The 21,787-nt window shown below is 37.2% G+C and overlaps 2 protein-coding genes and 1 long non-coding RNA gene across 3 annotated transcripts; 1 reads left to right on the top strand and 2 right to left on the bottom strand.

Moving 5' to 3' along the window:
* The first annotated feature begins 1,190 nt into the window (after positions 1-1,190).
* LOC127952879 (uncharacterized) lies at positions 1,191-18,637 on the top strand. Its single transcript, XR_008153065.1, has 3 exons — positions 1,191-1,427; positions 7,042-7,214; positions 17,371-18,637. It is a non-coding gene; the product is annotated as an uncharacterized LOC127952879 (long non-coding RNA).
* Positions 6,990-12,512, bottom strand: slc25a10a (solute carrier family 25 member 10a). Its single transcript, XM_052551724.1, has 11 exons — positions 12,136-12,512; positions 11,224-11,343; positions 10,987-11,101; positions 10,611-10,659; positions 9,032-9,073; positions 8,911-8,954; positions 8,503-8,573; positions 8,282-8,374; positions 7,897-7,974; positions 7,341-7,397; positions 6,990-7,261 (listed from the first exon to the last, which is right to left on the bottom strand). The coding sequence occupies exons 1-11, from the start codon at positions 12,223-12,225 to the stop codon at positions 7,154-7,156; spliced, it is 867 nt and encodes a 288-aa protein (XP_052407684.1). The 5' UTR covers positions 12,226-12,512; the 3' UTR covers positions 6,990-7,153.
* On the bottom strand, positions 16,434-20,771 carry LOC127952876 (E3 ubiquitin/ISG15 ligase TRIM25-like). Its single transcript, XM_052551732.1, has 6 exons — positions 19,786-20,771; positions 18,387-18,482; positions 18,087-18,305; positions 17,336-17,495; positions 17,140-17,187; positions 16,434-16,981 (listed from the first exon to the last, which is right to left on the bottom strand). The coding sequence occupies exons 1-6, from the start codon at positions 20,353-20,355 to the stop codon at positions 16,458-16,460; spliced, it is 1,617 nt and encodes a 538-aa protein (XP_052407692.1). The 5' UTR covers positions 20,356-20,771; the 3' UTR covers positions 16,434-16,457.
* Between the last annotated feature and the right edge of the window lie 1,016 nt (positions 20,772-21,787).

Raw genomic sequence — 21,787 nt, 5'->3', positions numbered from 1 at the left:
AAAAGATTTAGATCCAGTGATCGGTGTATCTATTTCTCACACTTTCAGAATCAAATTGGTGTGGAATTAATCCAATTAACAGAAATGTCAATTTGGCCGTTGGATGATGGCAAGTCAAGAGTTAACACTCTGAATATTTCAAATGTCACATTTGAGATTAGCACTTGTCATAGCATTTAAACAGTCAAATAGAATAGAACTTTCATAATTTTACTCACTGGCACGCGGTTCATTCTCCATTGATTCTTTTATCAAACAGGACTGCAGTTTAAATAATTTGAAAGAAAAAGAATCTAAAAGATTCCATTTTAAACAAACGCAGAACTTTCTTTTCACTGAGGAATCCTGAGAAAATATTTCATGCAAAACTGTTTTCAAAATTGATAATAAGAAATGTCTTGAAATCAGCATATTAGAATGATTTCTGAAGAATAATGTGACAGTCAATGTAAATTGTAACAGTTTACTACTGTTTTCAAAATTTATAATAAGAAATGTCTTGAAATCAGCATATTTGAATGATTTCTGAAGAATAATGTGACAGTCAATGTAAATTGTAACAGTACTTCACAATATTACAGTTTTACTGTATTTTGGTCAAATAAATGCCGCCTGGGTGAAAATACGGTAAGACTACTGTCAAAAAACAGTTAAAAGATTGTACAGCCAAGCTTTTGAAGGTTAAAGTGTATACACTTTGTCGTTCATTTTACTGTCTTCCATACTAAAATGAGTTCTGATCACGTAGAAAAGTTGACGATTTAATGCTTATACTGCTTAATTCATGTCTACAGAACAAACAAACAAACCTGCGATTCTCGGCTGGATCAGCAGACCTTGACAAAACTAATATGATAGAGCTGCATTGCTAACCATAGAAATGATCTGAAATATTTCAAAGGGATTATGGTAATTTATGTGAGAAACTTTGTAAAAGGTCAGAGAATTATTTGAGTAGACAGTAACTGCTTCTGGCCAGTCTTCTTTTATTCCTCTTATATAACTTGGAACTATTATAAAAACACATCTTGTTCCAGCTCTACACGGCCAAAGTGATTTAGTCACCTCAGTCGATGTTTACTCCTCGATTTTAAAAATACATCGGCCAAAGGGGAGACAAAACAAGGCTCTTACATTTCCACAAAACGCAAGCGGTGCTTTTTCACGCAAACCTGACCACAACAATGCTAGCGTGTTCTGGGTGTCTGCCACTTGGACTTCATGCAAGCTTGAGCGCATGCTGATAGCACCACTATTTCTGTCCTAACTGATTTCCATTGACACTTGAGGATTAGTCCTACAAAGACTGAGGTAGCAGCATTCAAAGCCATACATCTTTGGAGGCGTACAAGTCACGGAATTCAGCTGATGTGCAGAGTTTTGCTGCTTGATCATCCATAAAGTTTCCATCTATTTTTCAAAGGATGGTAAGCATTTTTTTTTTTTTTTATGCAAGAAATGCTTTGTTTGGACTTCTAAGAAGATGGAAATGCATCAAAACGGACCAAATTTAAGTTATATTTTATCACTTGAAAACTGCAGACTGTGTGTGTGTGTGTGTGTGTGTGTGTGAGAGAGAGAGATAGAGAGAGTGAGAGATTGCTGTGTTTGTAATAATGCTGGATGGATTTATATTTAATTATATTGGAAGCATAACATCTGTTAAAATGATAAAATGCCATGTCTATACAAATAAGTGGTCAGTAGCACAACATTTCCCACTCTCCTAAAATGTTCTAGTTATTTCTAGGTTTAACAAATAGAGCATTGTTTTTTCCAAAGTGGTCTCTGACTTTTGGACCCCACAGCACACTGTCCCTCAGATTAAATTGGCCAATCAAAGATAACTCACAGAAGTGCTTATCACCAACAGGCTTTTCATGTTTCCTCTGGCAGCTTTACCAGATGGGTGTAAGGGTCATTTGGCCAGCTGAAATGGGTCAGAGACAGGGACAAAGCAGAAATGCGTGCAGAGCAACATCCAGGCCTCTATTTGCTCCTCTGACTCAAAGAGTTTTCCATGTCTGCTGTAGAGTCGTCTTTCAGCAGAGCTGTGAAGTGATGCCAGAGTTCCCCTGGAACACAGTCAGACACAGAAGCCAGAGACACTGAGAGCTGAGATGTCATATTCTCTTTATAGCTCTACACACCTACTACATGTCAACTATTATCTCATTTTTATTTGTCCAAGGGAATTTTAGGAGGAAAAATCCAAAGTTGATACTTAGATTAAGTCTACTGACCCTGCTAGACCAGAAATATGTTTCTAGTTTAGATGGATGGCAGAACATTTTGCTTGTTAAGAATCCAGCATCCAGAACCCATCATATGCTGGTGACCAGATCTGTTATGTAGTATGTAATGACTGTGACAAGGACTGTTTTTGTAGTTTGCAAGAATTTCTGCTTAAAGCTCCAGCCAGACAGAAATAGGCTGATAAGATAAATGCTGTTTCCTGAAGGTAGTCTTGAGAGAAACGGAGATTTCTAAATATGGGAGTTAATTATGTTTCTTCATAATTATAAAGAAAATGATCCGTTCTAGCTGGATGTTTGTTTGTGTTGTGTGTGTGTGTGGGCCAGGCTGTGCTATCTTTCTGTTAAGGATAAAACCTGAAATCCTCAGCCGTGAGGGGAGCAGATGACAGACCAAAAGACGCTTTTATCCAAAGCGACTTACAAATGAGGACCACGGAGGCAATCAAAATCAACAAAAGAGCAATAATGTGTACTATAACAAGTCTCACTTAGCTTAATGCAGTACATGTACTGTAGCAAGTTGTTATTATTATTATAATTATTATATAATGAATAAAACAGAAAACAGACAGAATAGAAAAAGAATAGAGAAAGCTAGTGTTAGAGGCCTTTTTTTGCTTTTGTTAATTGTAAAATAAATTAAAAGAAAGCAAATAGATTGGATACAAAAAGATTAGAGAAGCCAGTGTTACTTTTTTTTTAAGAAAACAAGCTGTTAGTAAATAAAAATGCAAATATAAAAGTGGCAAGATTTTTTTTGTTTTTAAAGAATATAATTAAAATAGTGAGTGCTAGAGGGTCAAACAATTTTCAGTGCAATTAAAAAGAAAAAGGATAAAGTCAAGGCCAGGCTAGGAAAAATATTTTTGGCTGAGTTTAACTCGAAAATGCTATAATCATAATTCAGGAATTAATCATTCAACATTTGTAAGTGATCTGTAACATGTTCAACTGATTAATTAAAATGCTAAGACTCAAAAGATTTCTTTCATGAGTATGCTTCTGTCCCCTGAGATTTTATTTTGATACTTCAATAATTTAAGAACATATTCACAGTTCTCTAATTATTGGTTAATTAAGTGGTTAATCACATTACATTAAGTAAAAATATGTATTATGATTATCAAATATATACTAATGGAATTATTAGAACTAGATATTAAAATAATCATTATTAGCGTGATTAAATATGAATAAATAATAATAATAATAATAATACAGAAACAAAAGGAGATAGTGAACATAAAACACTAATAAAAGATAAGGCTATATATTCCATTATTGTAAAAAAGATTCTTTAAAAACTCTCAAACTGTCAAGATTTGAACAACAAAAAAAATGTTGGAATTTATGTGATTGTGTAAATAAAGTGAACCTAGAGAACCTAAAGTGAATATTTACCCTTCAGTCAGAAGTGGCGCAAATGCAAGTGCTTGTTCCAGCGATGAATCCTTTACCGATGTTCATTCTCGCCCTTTTTTGGTTCAATCACCATCTGGTGTCTTTCCTTACGCTTGTCTTTGTATTCTTTAAGACGCTTGGCTGTATAAGCAGTTGTTGGCAGATGAGAAATTGTCAACATTCTCTGCCAAAACTTGTAAAAGTTAATATACACTGTCAGCTTCCGGTTACCCAAATATGGACTTCTTGCTGTGAACGTGCCAAATTACTGGTTGGTAAAAAAGCGCTTCAAAAGTCTTCTGATGGACCATTTTCACAAGACTATGATGATGTGTAAAAAAAAAAAAAAAAGTCACTTTCACTTTTTTTTATGCAGCGTCTATGGGAGACCAAGATGGCGACGGACGGCTCCGCCCTCTTTGAGCTTCAAAAACCCTCTTCAGAAAACTACGGGTGACGTCACGGACACTACGTCCATGTTTTTAAACAATGTATGTGAGAAACCAGGAAATGTGAAAAGGGTCCACTGGCTAAACAATCTGACCGCAGCCCTTTTATATCTTACTGCACTCTTGCGGGGAGGTTTGGTTTAGCAGTAACTTACAGTAGGAAGCAAAATACAACAAATATAACGTGTACGTGTGTCCGTTAAGTTCACGAGAACGTAGTGTGTCCCATTCATTTTAGCTTTCAAAAGTGTGCTCACGAGGATCCCTTTTGTGGCTGCTATGTGCCCTCGATCCACACTTCTGCCGGGCCTGCACCGGGGCGAGCTCCACAGCAGACTTCTACCCAACAGTCAAAGTGGCATTACATCATGAAAGTGCAGACTCAGAGGAAGACCGTGAGGGTTTAGAGTTTCATTTGGTTCACAAAATTCACGGTTCGGTTCGATACGATACACTGATGTCACGGTTCGGTTCGGTTCGGTTCGATACGTTTTAGATACAGCAAAATGTAAAAACATCTCAACTTTTCAGAATGCCGCAAGCGCACCGCGGGTCATGTGACAAGAACTAACCAATCAGCTTCATCCTTTCCCGTAACAACGTTGAGAGCTCAGCCAAGATGAAGGATCAGCTGATCATAGTTGTATATGGATTGCAATTTTGAAATAAATTTAGTAGCAGAGCTACTGCAAGCGATTTTTAGAGCTGCAAATCCATTTATCCTTCGCTGAAATTTCCGCGTCTCATGGAGAGAGCACGTCATTGTTGCTTAGCAAAGACAGACGCCTCATGAGCGCTTCTGCCCAAGCGCTTTGGAAAGGAGGAGAAAGACGCGCTTAGCGTTTTCCATGCGTTTTTAGGCACGATATGTGAACGGCCCCTAAGGCGCTCGCTCACTCAGCACGCGCTGAAGGCTCGTTGCAAAATGTCGAATGCCTTTAACAGACCAGAAATATAAGATCCTAAAATAACCAACAGGTCTGGTGTTTGGGTTGGATTCCCTGTAAGCTATAGTTTCTAAATGCTGCAGGGATAGTTTGCTGCGTGCATGTTTCTCCTTTTTTTCGTCTTTTCCCAGATAGTACTGACGCATATATCCCAGATATTCCCGCTGGTGTTTTTTTTTTTTTTTTTTTTGTAATCCCGCTGGTGTACCCTGTCATGTTGCAGATGCGACATACCGTTGTTTTTTTATCCACCACTCTCTTGCCATCACCATTATAGCTTAAAGGGAATCCAAAGTGCACCCAAACACCAGACCTGTTGGTTATTGGAGGATCTTCTCATTTCTAGTCTGTTAAACGCATTGGCTATTTTGCAACGAGCCTTCAGCACGTACTGAGTGAGCGAGCGCCTGCTGAGTAGCCTAACATAAACATATAAGATGGTGTTTTTTTCTTCTTCGGGGGTGTCAGGGGCGTTGCCTGTTACGTTGTTTGGGTTATTGGGCTACCTTGTTGAACGCATATCATTATATTTCTCTCTCTCTCTTTTTTTTTTTTTTCAAATATAATTAATTACTCCAACGAACCGTTCGGTATACATAATGCGTACCGCGTACCGAACCGAAAGCGTCGTACCGAACGGTTCAATACGAATACGCGTATCGTTACACCCCTACTAAAAACCCATTCATAAAAACCATTGGCTTTAGGATGATGAAACCAAAAGTGCCAAAATGCTAATCTAGATCCTGAATGCTAACCATGTCCTGACACAATGGAGATCAACACCATGATGAAAGTCTGGATTGGATTTTGATGGTGGTTTGGTGGATAAAAAGAGAGGAAATATTGATTTTATATGCAATATTTATCAAAGACCGCAAATTATTTCCTTGCATCCAAATTAAATTTTTTTTTTCATGGTAGCCTAGGTCTACAGTTTGACTCCTTGAACAGTCAAATCACCCTCTTCCAGACATTTTCACAAGAACATATACTTAGGCTTATATCAAAAGTAAGAATTGATTCAGATAAAAATGCTGATTACTGTTATTATGTGATATGGATACTTTACATGCTGACAGTATCCTAAAGCATGAAAGCGTGAGTTTGCGCGCTCACCACTGAGTCAGTGACGATGCAGCACTGCCACCTGTAGGACATTATATGTATTACATTATTCAGTGTAAAGTAATGACACCAGTAAGTTTTTATGGTTTAAGATGGGTTCTCATTAAATAAACACGCAATCAATAGAACACAAAGAAGGTCACACATTTAAATATTGTGACTGTGAAATTATGTTTTCGGTCAATTCCAGTTTGAGATCATTTCAGGTAAATGAAAAAAGACGCTTTTTTTATCACAGGAAAACATGCCATGGTCTATGTCACACAATCAACAGAACATAAATGACAAACTGAGTATATATGTCAAACATGATCACATGGCGGTAACTTGAATGTTAATAATAACGGCACTGCAAAATGATTAATAGTAAAAAAGATACAGCTAAAGAAAGGACCTCTTCTCAGTCAGGTTCCTTGGCCAGCGCTTCCCTGAAACTAGTTCTACACTGTACAGTTCATTGTTCTACACTGTAGCATTCAGGTGAATTTTGGAGCACTTTACACCTGGTATTAACATTCATCTTGGTTAATTTAGTCACAAGTGGTCACCCACAAGAAAAGGTTCAGATCATTGTTGCTTCCAAATAAGCTCCACATTTTAATCTCGCCACACATTTGACATTTTGAGGCATATTCATTTATGAACTGAACTTCAAAACTGTCACTGCATTTCCATTGAGTCTTAAGCATGTAATTACAGGACTTTTCAAATATTTTGATTTGGTTATTTTCTTTTAAAGGCATAAATAATTGGATACGTTGTTTGAGACCATTGCTTTAGCACAAAGAATGACTGACAGGTGAGAAGGTGGTCCTTCGTGGTTTTAATTGTGTTTCTGTCCACCTTATTTGGTTTCAGTGATTCGGTCACAGAATGTTTTGGACCCCATTTACATCGGATTGTATTACTGTCTGCTTGTGAAGGGATCACCTGAAACTGCTGTTAACACCAGGAACTTCTGTGTCAGAGTTCATGCAGAGGTGACGACTCTGATGCCAAAGTACAATCGAAGCTGCTCCAGAAAGATGAAAGTAAGTACAGTGTGAGGAATCAGACGGATTCCAGCTGGGACAAGGCCCTGCAGAGACAAACACATATTTACTACCAGTTTACCACACACTCACACTCTATTTATTGGCTTAAAAAATGGTTTTCACCTTGTAGAAAGCTTTAGGTCCGAGTTTTCCAGTATCAGACAGACAATGAATCACCCCCTACCACAGAAATTATAGTGTCACATGAATATACACCACCCTTCAAATATTTGATGTTTTTTTTCTCTCTCTTTTTTTTTTTCTAAGATTGAGATTTTTATTAATGTTTATGAAAGAAGTCTCTTCTGCTCACCAACTCTGCATTTATTTGATCAAAAATGCAGTAATTATACTGTAAAAACAATTATACTGTAAAATATTATTACAATTTAAAATGATTTTTAATAAAAAAGCTGACATTACTCCAGTCTTCATCGACACATGATTTTTCAGAAATCATTCTAATATACTGATTTGATTCTCAAGAAACATTTCTTACTGTTTTTAATGACAACAGTTGTTCTGAATAATATATTTTTAAAAACATGAATTTTTCAGCATACTTTGGTGAACAAATTTCAACAGAAAAGTAATTTCTAAATTATATTAATATTTTGTAACTTGATAAATGTCTCTGTCATTTTTTTATTAAATCAGTGATGATGCAATGCAAATGTACCCTGTATTCTCCCTTTGAATTCATCAGTCTGGTTTTCACCACATCCATAGGCTGACAGAGAACAGTAGCACAACCCCCCTGTGAAGAAAACATGAACATGTTACTAAGAGAGCTGAACTACTAAAAGTGGAATCATCAACAAAACTTTTTTTGTTGTTGTTCAAAGACATGCCAAAAAAGGAGTGATTTTAAAAAGTCATAGTAGCAAAAAACAGCTTGTTTAGTGAGAGAGAAGCTGTAAATGTTCATGCAAATTAAAATGATCAAACTACCACATTACTACTGGACCAACATTATAAGTGGACTTTATAGAAAAATAAAATAAAAATGTAACATTTAAAGAAGGTTAGTTTATAATGCATTCCTGAGGAGGAGGGCAACTCACCGCAATAAAGCTAGCAACAAAGTGAGTGAAAATGTTATCAGTCATCAAACCAGTTCCCAGAACCAGCTGCTTGGCCTGGTCATAACAGGACAGCTAGAAGAACCACAGAAGACTATGAGGAACTGAGACTGTCCTGGTCATGGCAAACAGACAGACCACTCACAGCCTATTCTATGACTGTCTTCAAGTGTGGCTATAAAAAACAACAGTTTTTTGCTTACCTGCCCCACAGTGACCATGGCCCCTCTACTAGCTGCCATTGAGGCTCCAGAGAACAGCTTCTTTATTCCCTCTGTAAGAAAGTATATCGGGTCTTAACGCAGCAGCGTTTACAAACAGAGCTCTATGAATAATTCAAATAACCCCAACCCTTGTCTGTTCTCTCTTTCCTGATGGATGAGTAAGTAGCACAAGCCCACATTCTGTCATTACACATTTCCAGATTGCTGTGGGATGGTTTTAATCAGTGACTTTAAGTGCAGACATTGGCATGCACACCTCTACAGCAACAAAACAATGCTGCACATCATTCTATGTTGTTTTCTGACAGTATCTTTTCAGGCAGTTTTCTTATAGTCCTAAGCCAAAATGTGTCTCATTTTTTCATAAACAGATTTTTTTATTCTCACCTTCTTTCCAGACACGCAACAATCCATCAAGAGCATGTGCATAGCTGCAAAACACCATATTATGTCATGACAGATTATTTTGTTTTAGTTAGGTGTGTACTTCATATTTTTTGAGACTCACTTTCTTCTTAACTCAGGCGGCAACTTCACATCATTCTGCATTCTGTTATAAAGCACAGGGTAGAGGAAAAGGCACAAAATTACTTGGATCTCAAAATCTCCTTTGTGTAGGGCAAGGAGAGGGTTAAAGCATGGGTCTAATTGTGAAGCAAATTTATTAAATGAAAAACAAAATCAAAACACTCTGCAGCTCAGGAGCACGGGATAAACCGAGGAGCAATGCAAACCCTTGTAGAGAAGGCAGAGAAAAAAAGACGAAATTGGGGCTGGAGACCCCCAAAAGGAGGAGGCCGCAGGTGAAGAGACCATGGTGGAGGAGATGACCATGGTAGTACCATAGGGATGGAGATCCATGGAGCGGATAGCTGAACAACTGACCATGGAGGAGCCAGTGGATTAGAAGACTGAGGAGGAGCCAGAGGAAGTGAAAAACTAAGTGGAGCTAGTGAATGGTTGACCAGGGCGCAGTCTCACAAGCTTGGAGGACCAAGGTGGAGTCAGGGGGATGGATCGATCTGAAGTAATGGTAAGGCACCAGACCAAGTTGGAGACTGAGAGATAAGAAGCCTGGTGGAATCAGAAGGATGACAAACCATTGTGAAGCCCAGTCCCAAAGTGGACCATGAGCTGCAGAAGGACTGACAGCTCCTTTGATTGGGGGTCTGTTGCAAGATAAAGCACCGGCTTGAGACCCATAGTGGGCATGTGCATTGGCTCAAGGCCCGTGAATGCTGTGATGAGGGGCTGGGAGGGCTCAAATAGGAAATCCAGGGCAGGTGCATATTCAAAGAGGGTGAGACTCTCCTCCACCTCACCCACTGTGAAGGGGGATCCATTGTGCTGGAGGCACTCCACAGAAGGTGCCCATTGAGATCATCCCCAGAAAGATGAGATCTTGTCTTGGAAAAATATAAAGAGGGATTTGTCAGGGTAATGTACAAGGTGAGCCAGGTCTTAAAACTCATATGTAAAATCCTCAAGGGACTGGATGAGGAGGAGGATTTGTACCACTATTAGATCCATTTTAAGGGTCTGTTATTGACATTTGAAACATAGATCTTTTCGTGAAGCAGTAAATTTAACAAACAAAAACAATAACCACTCTGGAACTTAGGAGCACAAGATAAACTGAGGAGAAAAGCCAACATTATATTGACGAGAACAGTGCAAAGAGCTGAATCAAACAGGAATGTATATAGGCTAAATAAGGCAGAAAACAAGGAACAGGTGGGGCTAATCAATTAACAAATCAATAACCATATGAAGAAAATAATGAAACCAACACTAAACACAGGCACTCTCAGAAAAACAGGTACAAATGCTGACATACCTAAAGGGTCCATTTTGGTACCTTAAAGGTAACATATTAAAAAAGTACAAAAGTTTATTTTATTTTTCTTAATTACCTTTATTTCTGAGAGTGGGGGATGAAACTGAACTGAAACATGAAACAAGACATGACACAGCAATTTTTTATTTACATAAAAATTACCCAAACAGATCTACAGCTTTACCATAAAAACACTCACAACCCTGCTGCTGTTTTATGAGACTCCCTTGTGTAAATCGTTGTCACTCACCTGACATTAACCATGTCCGCTGGTGTCCCAATAAACCCACCAGTAAGACCTACAGATTAAGAAATTAAAGGAACAGGTTTTCCTTTATTCTGTTTTGTTGTGTGAAAACAGAGCCACTCAGTCATTTTGTCTTCTCATTTTATGTTGATAACATGGGCTAAAAAATTCTGTGTTTTATTTTTACATTTAGAATTTTAATTTAGGGGTGAACTGTCCTTTTAAAACAGTGGTTACAGAATAAATCCTTATTCTGTAAATCATAAATAATTGGAAGAAATCATGTAAATGATAGAATGAAATAACTGAAGAACATTCTGCTATTAAAACCTTTATAATAAAATTGTGAACCGTGGGATTCTGGAGTCAATGTTTTTACCTCCAAAAGCAGCCAGCAAGATCTTCTGGTAAAAGGGCATAGGCCCCTGGTTTTGACTGGATATCTTGTCTCTCACAGTTTCATAAATGGCAAAGCGGGTCATTGAGTAAGTCATCTGGAAGAGTGAACATGGTACCACAATGTCAAAAGGACCTTTACCATCTAGGTCGCCTTGGTTTAAGACCTTAAAGTAAGCAAAAAGCTTAAATAAGCCCAATCCTCTGCAGAGGCACTAACCTGCCTGCAGAGTGAAGCACTGAGGCCATTATAGAGCGCTAGCACTCCATCACTGCGCACCACCTGCATAGCCATGCCAGTCATCCTCATCTTCACCTCCTGCTGGGTTTGCAGATGAACCTGAAGGTGGAGGAAAGAGCTAAGCCAAAACCAGTATAGATTATACTAGACTACTGTACTATCTATACTACACTTCCGTATCTACTGCATTAAGGCATACTGGAACTATACAATACTACACTCCTTTTTCAAAATGTTCTTTATTTTATTTTATTTGCAGTGATGCCAAAGAATAACCATTTTTGGTTCCCCAAAGAGCCTTCTAAATGTAAAGAACATTCTAATAGTTTAAAAAAGATTTGACAAATATTAAAGGTTCTGCATGGAACCATAGATGAAATAAAGAACCTTTTTCTAAGCTCAATACTGTACCTTACTGTACCAAAACAGAATTACTAAAATGATGATGCTCTACTGTTCCATTTATATGTTTACATCTGCAGTATAGCCTACACCATACTATACTATATTTTACTATTTGCTACTACAGTGGTTCTCAATAAGGGGGCAAGAAGATGACTCAAAATTGTTTGCAATATGACAAAACAATAATTAAAACATAACATATTCACCCATTAATAACTGATGTAGCCTAATTTTAAACGTGTTATTTCTAGACCTAGAAAAGTCATATAAAAATTTGTATTTTCAATGAAAATACATTTCACACAATACAAATGTTCTGGAAATTGTGGGGGACGCTGGACTCAAAATGTTTGAACCTCTGCTACATTAGCAATACTTTACTAGTCTGTGCATTAATATATTTTACTAAAACACATTTACTGTATAGCGGTTAGATTTTAAAGGCTAATAAATCGAGATTGATTGATCTAGTGATCTAACTCGCACCTTTATTAAGTCCAGTGGATGAGTGCAACAGGCGGCCGCGCACGAGGCAATTCCTCCGAAGTACCAGCGCGAAATGCGCGTCTCTGTCATGATCGAATCTCGGTTTATTCCGTGACGACACGATGAAGGAATAAAGTGGAATAACGCGACTCACAAGCGACATTAAACGCTTCGCTTCTGTTATAAAAGTCCCAGTGATAATCCTAGATATATACACTGCATGCGGATTTAGATTGATTTGGTGCTGCCGGAAGAACTGCACTGTCAAATCGTTTCTTTCATCCACTACATCTGGGATTACAAACGCGCAGATATGCTAGTAGTAATAAATTTTATAGACAGGCCTATAGCAGGAAAAAGTGAAGTGAGCTGCTCGTCGTCATGCTGCCAACTCGGACACTCAGGCGACCTTACAAGACCGAGCATCTGTCAGAAGAAATATCATGTGCCAAGGCAACATTGCTGCTTTAAGGGGACACGCAGTTGACATAACTCACAAAGCACGGTTTGAAATTCCGTTTTAGTTGTATCTCAATTGTTCAAAATGTAAGCTTCTGAAGGCTTTTGAATGACTCAAAGCATTACTGAGCCCTGTTATTTAGCCTTTCAAACCAATGAAATATTGTTTCGCTTTTGCGCTGAGAAAGTCACCCAGGGATCTCCTCAAGCGTGCTTTCCGCTGCTTTCAGTGAGAAGTGTGTACGTGACACATATAAATAGAATCGAGAAATGTTTGACCTCCGTAGGGTTTGTCAAAGGAGCTGCGTCAAGAAAGTCCACCTTGTGGTTGCTTCTAAACTCATATTAATTTACAAAAAAAAAAAAAAAAAAAACTTTTCTGTTTGTATAGCGCTCTTTGCAGCTTTAGAGAAAAATCATGCTTTGGTTTATCATTCTAAATATTTATAATTTGGTAAGCAGTGAGTGAAACCAGCAGAGGATGCTAGAGACAACAGTGAATGAATGCAACAGAATGAATGTGTATAAATCTTTTTCTTTTTTCTTTTTTTTTTTTTGCATTTTTGCATTTTTAACATAACATTACATAACTTAAACAGTACAATGAAAATGCATTAACTAATTCCATTAATCCGCTGTAATAATATATAATAATAAAAAAATAGGTGCATAGGTGTGGATACTGTATGCCTGTGTGTATGTATGAAGTGATAGCTACAAGGGCAAAAGCAAAAGTGAAAAGAAAGAATATATAAACTTACATAATGAAAGTAGTGAGGTATATCTGGTAATGTACATTTGGCTTGTAATTATTTTTGTGTGGTATTAAGAAATGTCAAAAATGGGGACCAGGTGTCTTCAAAGGCTGATGATTGCTTCCTTCTGTGTGCATTGTGTTTTTCCATTGAAATGTATTCTGAGATTAAATTTTTCCAGTGTTTGATGTGGCAAGAATTTTTTGATCTCCAGTTTTGGAGAACTACTTTCTTAGCGACAGCTAGAGAGATGAGCAATGGATTCCTGTATTTTTGCGGGATATGGATTTCGGAAAAGTCGCTTATGAGACAAAGTGTTGGTGATGATGGGATTCTGTGGCTCAGGATAGTGGACAGTGTCTCAGTGACTGTGATCCAAAAAGAGTGAACTGGTTGGCAATGCCACATGGCGTGCAAATAGTCGTCTGTGCTACCTAAAGTGCATTGTGAACAGATATCGGCGTTGTGTAGGCCCATTTTGAACATTTTACTTTGGGTGATGTGAGTTCTATGAATAACTTGTATAAGCTGCAGGTTTGTGTTATCTGTCATGGAAAATGTATTCTTACAGATTTGTTCCCAGTACTCAGGGTTGGAAGACACGGCCAGGTGGATTTCCACTTGGTTGTTGGGAGAGTTATTGTTGTGTTTTGGTTGGAAATCAATGTATATAGTTGGGAGGTTAATTTCTTGAAGTTATTAATTTTCACATTTTCTTCTATAAGCTGGGAAGGTTGTAATGTATTGTCGGTAAGTGTGGTTTTATCTTTAATTTGAAGTCTAAGTTGTTGATATTTAAGGAATTGTTCTCTCCCAACCCCATATTTTTGTGTGAGTGTGTTAAATGACATGAAATGTTGGTTCTTGAATAAGTGGTGAAGATGTGTGATTCCTTTTTGTGCCCATGTGGGGAAATAAAGAGGTTTATTCTGTATCATGAATTCTGGGCTGTGCCAGAGTGGGGTGAACCTGTTTAATTCTAGTGATGATTTTGTGATTTGGTTCGTTTTCCACCATGCTGTCAGAGTTGAATGGATGGTAATGTGTTGGCAGAGTTTGGATTTCTTGATTGATTGTCAGAGGAAGGGGAGGTCTGCAACTGAGATATTTGTGCATTGGTTTTGTTCCAGTTCTAGCCAAGGGTAATTATGCTTGTTTATATTGATCCATTTAACTATGTACTTTAATTGATTTGCCAGAAAGTAGTGATGGAAGTTTGGTGCCTCAAGCCCCCCATGTGATTTTTTATTTTGTAGTGTTGAGAGTGATATCCTGGGTTTTTTGTTTTTCCAATAAAACTGTGTTGTTAATGAATTAAGAGTTTTAAACCATTTATCTGTAGATTTGCTAAATATTTACTGTTTGCTTTATTACTATATTGAAGACCGTTAAAATTTCAGTTGCTGAATTTGAAATTGTGTTTTTTTCTGTATGATGTCATCAATTTGTGTTTTAAGTTCCTTTAATTCCTTCTGTTTTGGTTCACTGGGATGGCGAGATATTTCATTTGTGAGGAATTTCATTTTTTGTTCTAATATATTTTCCAAATCTTGTTGTTGTTTTTTCCTATATGAAGAGTATGATCTAATTTTTCCTCTGATTACGGCCTTCCCAGTTTCCCATAGCAGTGAAGGTGAGGAGTCTGGAGAGTCGTTCAGCTCCAAAAAGAATGCCCACTCTTGCCTTATAAGGGTTGTAAAGTTGGAGTCTTCTAATAGTGAGTTATTGAAGCGCCATATAGTTGAAGTTTTAGCATATGTTTGAGTATTTATAGACAGAGAGATAGGGGCATGATCACTGATTACAACTGGGTGAATTGTGTTATCTGATATCTTGCTTATTAGTGAGTTGCTGATGATAAATAAGTCAATTCTAGATGAACATTGGTGGACTGTGGAAAAATATGAATATTCTCTTAAAAAAGGGTTCCTCATTCTCCAACTGTTGCTAAGGCCATAGTCCTCCATATATTTCTTTATTATGTCAGTGGAGTGCCAGTTTCTTAAGTTGCCAGAGGTGCTTGAGCGGTCAATTGTGGGATTGATGACTGTATTGAAATCTCCTGCTATAATGAGATTGTTTGAATTTGATAGTATGGAGAAGAGATTGTGGAAGAAAGATGGATCATCATGTATATATAGGTGAAGAGACATACGAAGTGATAAAGAGAAAGAGAGAGTGTTGATTTGGCGTGAGAGTGTTTTTTATCAGTCCTGGGTGAATGTGTGTCATATCTCGCATAACATGTTTTCCAACATCTTTGTTTATGGTTGAGCTGAGAGGGAGTAGTGGTGTTGAACATGAATACAAAACTAACAAACAGATACTGGACCAGAGAACTTTACACATATAGACAAAAAAGACAAACAGAAAGTCAAGACATAAATACTCAATATACAAGAAAAGGCACATGTATGCCTTATCAGAGATTGAAAGGAAGGGAGAGACAGTGAGAGAGAGAGAGAGAGAGAGAGAGAGATTGCTAAACAAAACAAACACAAAAAAAGGGAAAAAAAACTGTATAAATCCAATGAAACTGGTTTTAACAGAATATTTGATCGCATAGACCCTGTTGATATAGACATTTTCAGCTCCTGTAAACACACAACATCTCTCATGTATCTGTCTTTTTGGCTATCTTAAAAAGTCCTTTTAGGAAGAAGCTCTTCATTATTGTAGCTAATTAAACATTTTGTATATATATATATATATATATATATATATATATATATATATATATATATATATAAGAAAAAAATTTTGCTCCATCAAAAGCATTCACAGACATAGGTTAACTGTTGGAAACCAGTTTTTAATGCACCATTGATGTGAGCAGTTCAACTGAAAAGTACTTTCGATTTTAATAATAATAAAAACAAAATGACCATTATGTCCATCAACACATATATCTTGAGGAAATTACGGATACACATCTTCACTCACCATGACTCTCACACACACTGATCTTACTGTCTATATAAGGATTTATTTATTCCGACAAGTTATTCTAGTGAAGAATTGCAATGAAGAGATAATAAAATACTCTATAACATCTTATGCAGCTTAAAGCATTACAGGTAGAATCTCTCTAAAATCTATTCGAATTCGTCAACACAGTTTCACCGATGAGCCCGACCAGACATAAAACCCAGGATAGAGCGACTGAGTGAATGTGGTCTGGAGCGTGTGGATGAGGCTCATTGTGTGAGAGACGCTGTAGAAGGACAGAGTTCCTGCACTGTGATCCACATACACTCCTATTCTAGAGCTGATGGACGCTACGGGGAGGAGATCAGTCTCTTTGTCATTGTGCCAGAACGAGTAACTGGAGGGAAAACAGAACAAACTCCAGGACTGATCATTACGTCCAAACAAACATTCATAACTATTTTCCTTCCTGCTGATGCTCTTATATGACACTGATATACACACATATTGCCCACTCCACTCAATCTCCCAGTAAGAGCATCCACAAATGCTCTCTCTACACAACACCTGGTACCAATAATCAAATCTGTCCGGATGGTCAGCGTACGACTGGATTTTGTCAGTGTATTTAATCACTCTGTTCCTCTTAGAGAGCTGGAGGCATTTATTCACTGTGTTTGCATCCAGAGTGAACTGATGGCAATCTGATGGAGAGAAAACACAATAATTAATCTGTTTGATTCATGCAGCAGAACATCTCTTTATCAGATATCCTGTGCAAGATATCACTAGATCAATTCACAATATATTTTTTTTTTTTGGACCTTCTACGGGAAATACACATGCACACTTTGTAACTTACATTGTAGAAAGCCGTTCCTGGTCTTGGGAACGATATTGGTGCATGTGACTGGAAATCAACAAACATGAACAGTGTAATTATTGCAATATTTAGTGTTTTTATAACAGTGTAATACATAGCAAGACATTTCTTATATGATGATGTACATGATAGATGATGATGGACTCTGAGAGCAGATGAACCTGCAGGACTTTACCTCTGTCACAGATCTTCTTGATCTCGTCTTTGCAGAAATCCTCCAGTTTGTCTCTCAGCTGATGGACAGATTCTCTCACGGCATCGAAAGGGTGGAGAGAGCTGAAGGGCACAACGGGGATGTCTGTAGATCCAGGAGCTGCCGAGAGAGACTGGAGACTCTATAGAAAACAAATCAAAACTCATCACCTCCACACGTCACACAAAAATCTGCTCTTGTGCAGCCTTGAATCAGAAATCACACGCTGTTCATTTATTTAGCAAGAGAAATACTGTGTCCCTGACTGAGCCAAGTTTTTTTCTCCATTGCTGAGGTCTAAAAGTCACTTCATATTCAGTAACATTATGACTAAACTACACTAACAATATTGGATGTAAATTAAACTTTAAATAAATGGAGTTAAATAATGGCACAACTGCCTTCTGCAGAGGTGCTTTACAGCTGAATGAAATTGGTTTCATTTTGCAACATCAACACTGATATTAAACCGAGCTGAATCAACATTAAAATGATTCAAGCTGAATAACAACACTATTTTCTTTAGTTAAACTCATCAGAAACTGAACTGACTGGAGCTGAACAGTGACTTGCAATAACCGCTTTACAGCTGAATTTGAATTAGTGTAATATTTAATGAAGTATGCATATTTGCTCATTATTACAGTGAAGCTGCTTTGAAACAATAAACTATCTGTATAAAGCGTTATATACTTGTCATGACTTTATTCCTGTTTTCCTAGATCTGTGTTACCAGCAGGGAATAGATGTGGTTGTGCTTCAGCTCAGCGTCTCTCCTCTTCAGAGCATCAATCTCTTGCTCCAGCTGCTCATTGAGTTCTTCAGCTCGACTCGCTGCAATCTTTTCCTGATCTCTGATCATCTGCGTGACCTCAGAGCTGCTTCTCTCAATGGAGCGGATGAGCTCAGTAAAGATGCTCTCAGTGTCCTCCACTGTTGTGTGTGCAGAGCGCTGTTAGACACACACACAGCACAATCACACAGTGAGCCAAAGAGCTGGAGCAGTGTGACTTCTCTTCTTCTCCAGACTCACCTTACGAGACGCTGCAGCTTCTCTCAGCTGCTGGAGATCTTTCTGTCTCTGTTGGATTCTGTGCTGGAACTTCATCGCCGTCTCCTTCAGCAGTTTCTGAAGGACAAACCAATAAATGAGACTAATAACACAAAACCATTAACTTAAATGTCAAAAGTCTACTGAATCTTGTGTCTTGTCTTTAAAGCATGGCAAAATATTATTAAATAAGAATGTCCAATATACTTAAAATGTGTAGTTAAAATTTTCAGTTTGACAGAACCTCAAAGTACACTTTTTAAAAATGTAGTTTATAGTCATGAAAGTGTACTCTTTAAAGTGCACTCAAATAGTCTTTTATTTCATTAATAACTACAGTTTTCTAATACATTTTTAGTACATCACAAGTGCACATTCAGTACAATTAAATGGGTCATTTCTGGGACTCGGTAATATTTCAGTCCCACAGAGTTTCTAAAGTGGTGGTTCCCCAAAATTAATTGTTAGAAGCTTTTCACAAAACTTTGGGATGCCCATTATAACGAATAAAAATAATTGCATTTTAATATTTTGGCAAAAAAATAATGTCTTATATCTTAAATCAAGCATAAGACATCAAGTCTTTAAAGTTATGTCCCTCAGTCTGAACTCAAACCTGCCACTCTAACCATTCTAGGCCAATATGAATTTAGACACCACTCAACACTTTTTTTGGGATTTTGCACTTTTGAGACTCAGGGGTGTTAAACTCAGTTCCTGGAGGGCCGCAGCCCAGAGTTTCGCTCCAACCCTAATTAAACACACATGATATAGCAAATCAGGTCCTTCAGGCTTGTTTGAAACTAGATGGTATGCGTGTTGGAACAGGGTTGGAGCTAAACTCTGCAGGGCTTCTGTCCTCCAGAAACTGAGTTTGACACCCCTGCCCTAACTTGAAATGCTCAAATGGGGATCATTCTGAGGACTTTTTTTCACTGCTGAAAAGCAATTAATATTGTTGTAATATTAATATATTGGTATTATGGTTTAAAATGTGTTCTGAACAATACATCACAATCCACTACTATCGTGCGATTACATAGAAATTAATACTGAAGGAATACAGGTAAAATGCACAACATCAAACCAGCTTAACTGCACCCCTACAGGCTAATAATAACCTGGCAGCTAGCCTACATTGCTACAGGTAAGCCAATTACCTGTCTAAGTTATTTTTCTGTGTATTGAGACGTGTTTCTAGCTATACACTTATATCATGAGTGTTTTATTTAATTTATGTGACATTAATTAACTTTGTATACTAATATCCACACCTATTAGCCCTTCATGGTAACGTAACTGTATTCCTTATTTCCTGTACTTAACAAAAGGAGTGATGTAGTCAGTTTATCAAAATATATTCAATATATTAAGTTCATACCTGGTCTTTTGTCCACTGAGCTGCACTTGATATAGTTTTGTGGTTTTTATGTTCATACTCTTTACACAGCACACAGATGCATTGTTGGTCAGTGATACAGTACATTTCCAGCTGTTTATCGTGTTTGTGGCAGATCATATCCTGCAGTGGTCCAGTGGCATCAATCACTTTGTGCGGCTTATGAGAGTGAAACTCCTCATGACGGTCAAAGTGAGTTTGACAGTAAGATTCCTGACACACCAGACAGGACTTGACAGCTTTGTATTTTCTTCCAGGACAGACATCACACTGCACATCCCCAGCTCCAGCGTAACAGTCAGCAGGACATTTAGCCTTCCTCAGTTTCTCCACCACTTCAGCCAGCATGGTGTTCTTACCTAAAGCAGGTCTTAGGCTGAAGGTATGTCTGCACTGAGGACATCTGAGATTTGTATCATGCTCCTGATCCCAGCAGTCTGTAATACAGCTCTTACAGTAACTGGGTCCACAGTGGATGGTCACCGGTTCCTTCAGGAGATCCAGGCACACTGTACACATGAACTCATCCTCAGAAATTCTGGCTTCTGCCATTTTACTGCATGAAGAGAGAGAGACAATCACAACCGCTCAACAGTACTTCGGTTTCTTTTTCCCTTAACTGATGAAATAAAACAATTGCCTGCTTCTCTGTTTGGGTGACGTGTGTAAAACTGGTTTGTCTCCTGACGAGTTGCTAACATGCGTGACAAATTAAAACAAGACTTCTAAAATAGACTCAAAAACCATTCGATTGGATGAAGTTGTAATCTGAAGTCTCTTGTTCATCATACATTATGAAATTTTCTGCAAAACCTGTTAACTGTCACCCGTCCCCTCTGTGGGACGCCTACATTTACTTCACTATATTACAATTAAATCTAATCTAATCTTGACAAACTATATATCGTTGGAAAGGTCTAAGACTCCCAAATATAAATTTAACCAATATTTTTTGTTAAAAATTATGTAGGAAAAATAATAGATTAATTTATGACAAAAATCTAAATTATAACTGGAGTTTTGACCTTTGTTTAAAAAGAAAGACTTCTTTGTTGCCTTTTTCTCTATCACATTTTAGAAATCATCAGAAATTATATATCGACTGAAAACGTAAAATCTAAAAAATTCATCCTTTAAAACCCATTTTAAAATCAGACATTGCATAACCATGTAACTGGTACATCAATATGTTACAAAATATTTTCATTCATGAATTATAAAAATGTAAGTTTGGATTGTGCACTACAAAGTCAATATTCAAAAATGTGAGTGACAGTTAAGGGGTTAAGTCTAACAGCCCAATATCTGCAGACTGTCAACAAATGTCAGCTGAATAGAAATAGAAAGTGCAAGTGTCAGAGGGCCATGTTTCTGTTTTTAAATAAATAATAAATAGAATAGAGAGTGCTAGTGTTAGAAGGTCAAATGTAGATTTAAGAGATGTATTTTAGCCATTTCTTGGAGTTAGGCCTTACTTATATTTTCACTTTTTTTATTAGTAAGAAACGTAAATATCTAAATTTAACAATTAGACAAAGAGACTTGGTGGAAGAATATTATGGTCTCAGTGACTTACTCTGTATGGAAGCATATGGTAGCAATATTCATTTTGAAATGCAAATTGTAAAATGACAATGCATTTCTTTATTTATATGTAAATTTTCCCATTAATATCTGCAACATTTTGCAAAATGAAGTTAAATTTTAACACTTTATAAGTTGCAAAATTGAAATCAAAATGTATTACCCAAATTGATTAGATGTTTAACGTGTCCAAGCAAAATGATCATTTTAGTGGAATTTTCCAAAATACATTTAGCCTTACGAGGTTGACACTTCAGAATGCATTTTCATCGTGATACTATGCGATTATTTTGTTGCAAAATGCAGTGTGAATTTCAGTCAAAAGGGTAGAAAAAAATGTGATTTAATTCTCTGATTAAGGCAGCAGAGTTAATATGGAATTAAAATTTATAGAAATATA

This window comes from Carassius gibelio, chromosome B3 (genome assembly GCF_023724105.1).
Source record: "Carassius gibelio isolate Cgi1373 ecotype wild population from Czech Republic chromosome B3, carGib1.2-hapl.c, whole genome shotgun sequence".
Lineage (NCBI taxonomy): Eukaryota > Metazoa > Chordata > Actinopteri > Cypriniformes > Cyprinidae > Carassius > Carassius gibelio.
The sequence above is the reverse complement of the archived record's forward strand: the minus strand, read 5'-3'. Positions and strand labels throughout refer to the sequence as shown.

Coding starts and splice junctions, on each gene's coding strand:
- LOC127952876 (XM_052551732.1), bottom strand. CDS start 20,355: ATGGCAGAAGCCAGAATTTCTGAGGATGAGTTCATGTGTACAGTGTGC. Junction 17,188..17,335: donor CAAGAAGATCTGTGACAGAG/GTAAAGTCCTGC, acceptor GTTGATTTCCAG/TCACATGCACCAATATCGTT. Junction 16,982..17,139: donor CAGGAACGGCTTTCTACAAT/GTAAGTTACAAA, acceptor TCTCTCCATCAG/ATTGCCATCAGTTCACTCTG.
- slc25a10a (XM_052551724.1), bottom strand. CDS start 12,225: ATGACAGAGACGCGCATTTCGCGCTGGTACTTCGGAGGAATTGCCTCG. Junction 9,074..10,610: donor GCGGACATGGTTAATGTCAG/GTGAGTGACAAC, acceptor GCTTTATAACAG/AATGCAGAATGATGTGAAGT. Junction 7,262..7,340: donor GACCTAAAGCTTTCTACAAG/GTGAAAACCATT, acceptor TTGTCTCTGCAG/GGCCTTGTCCCAGCTGGAAT.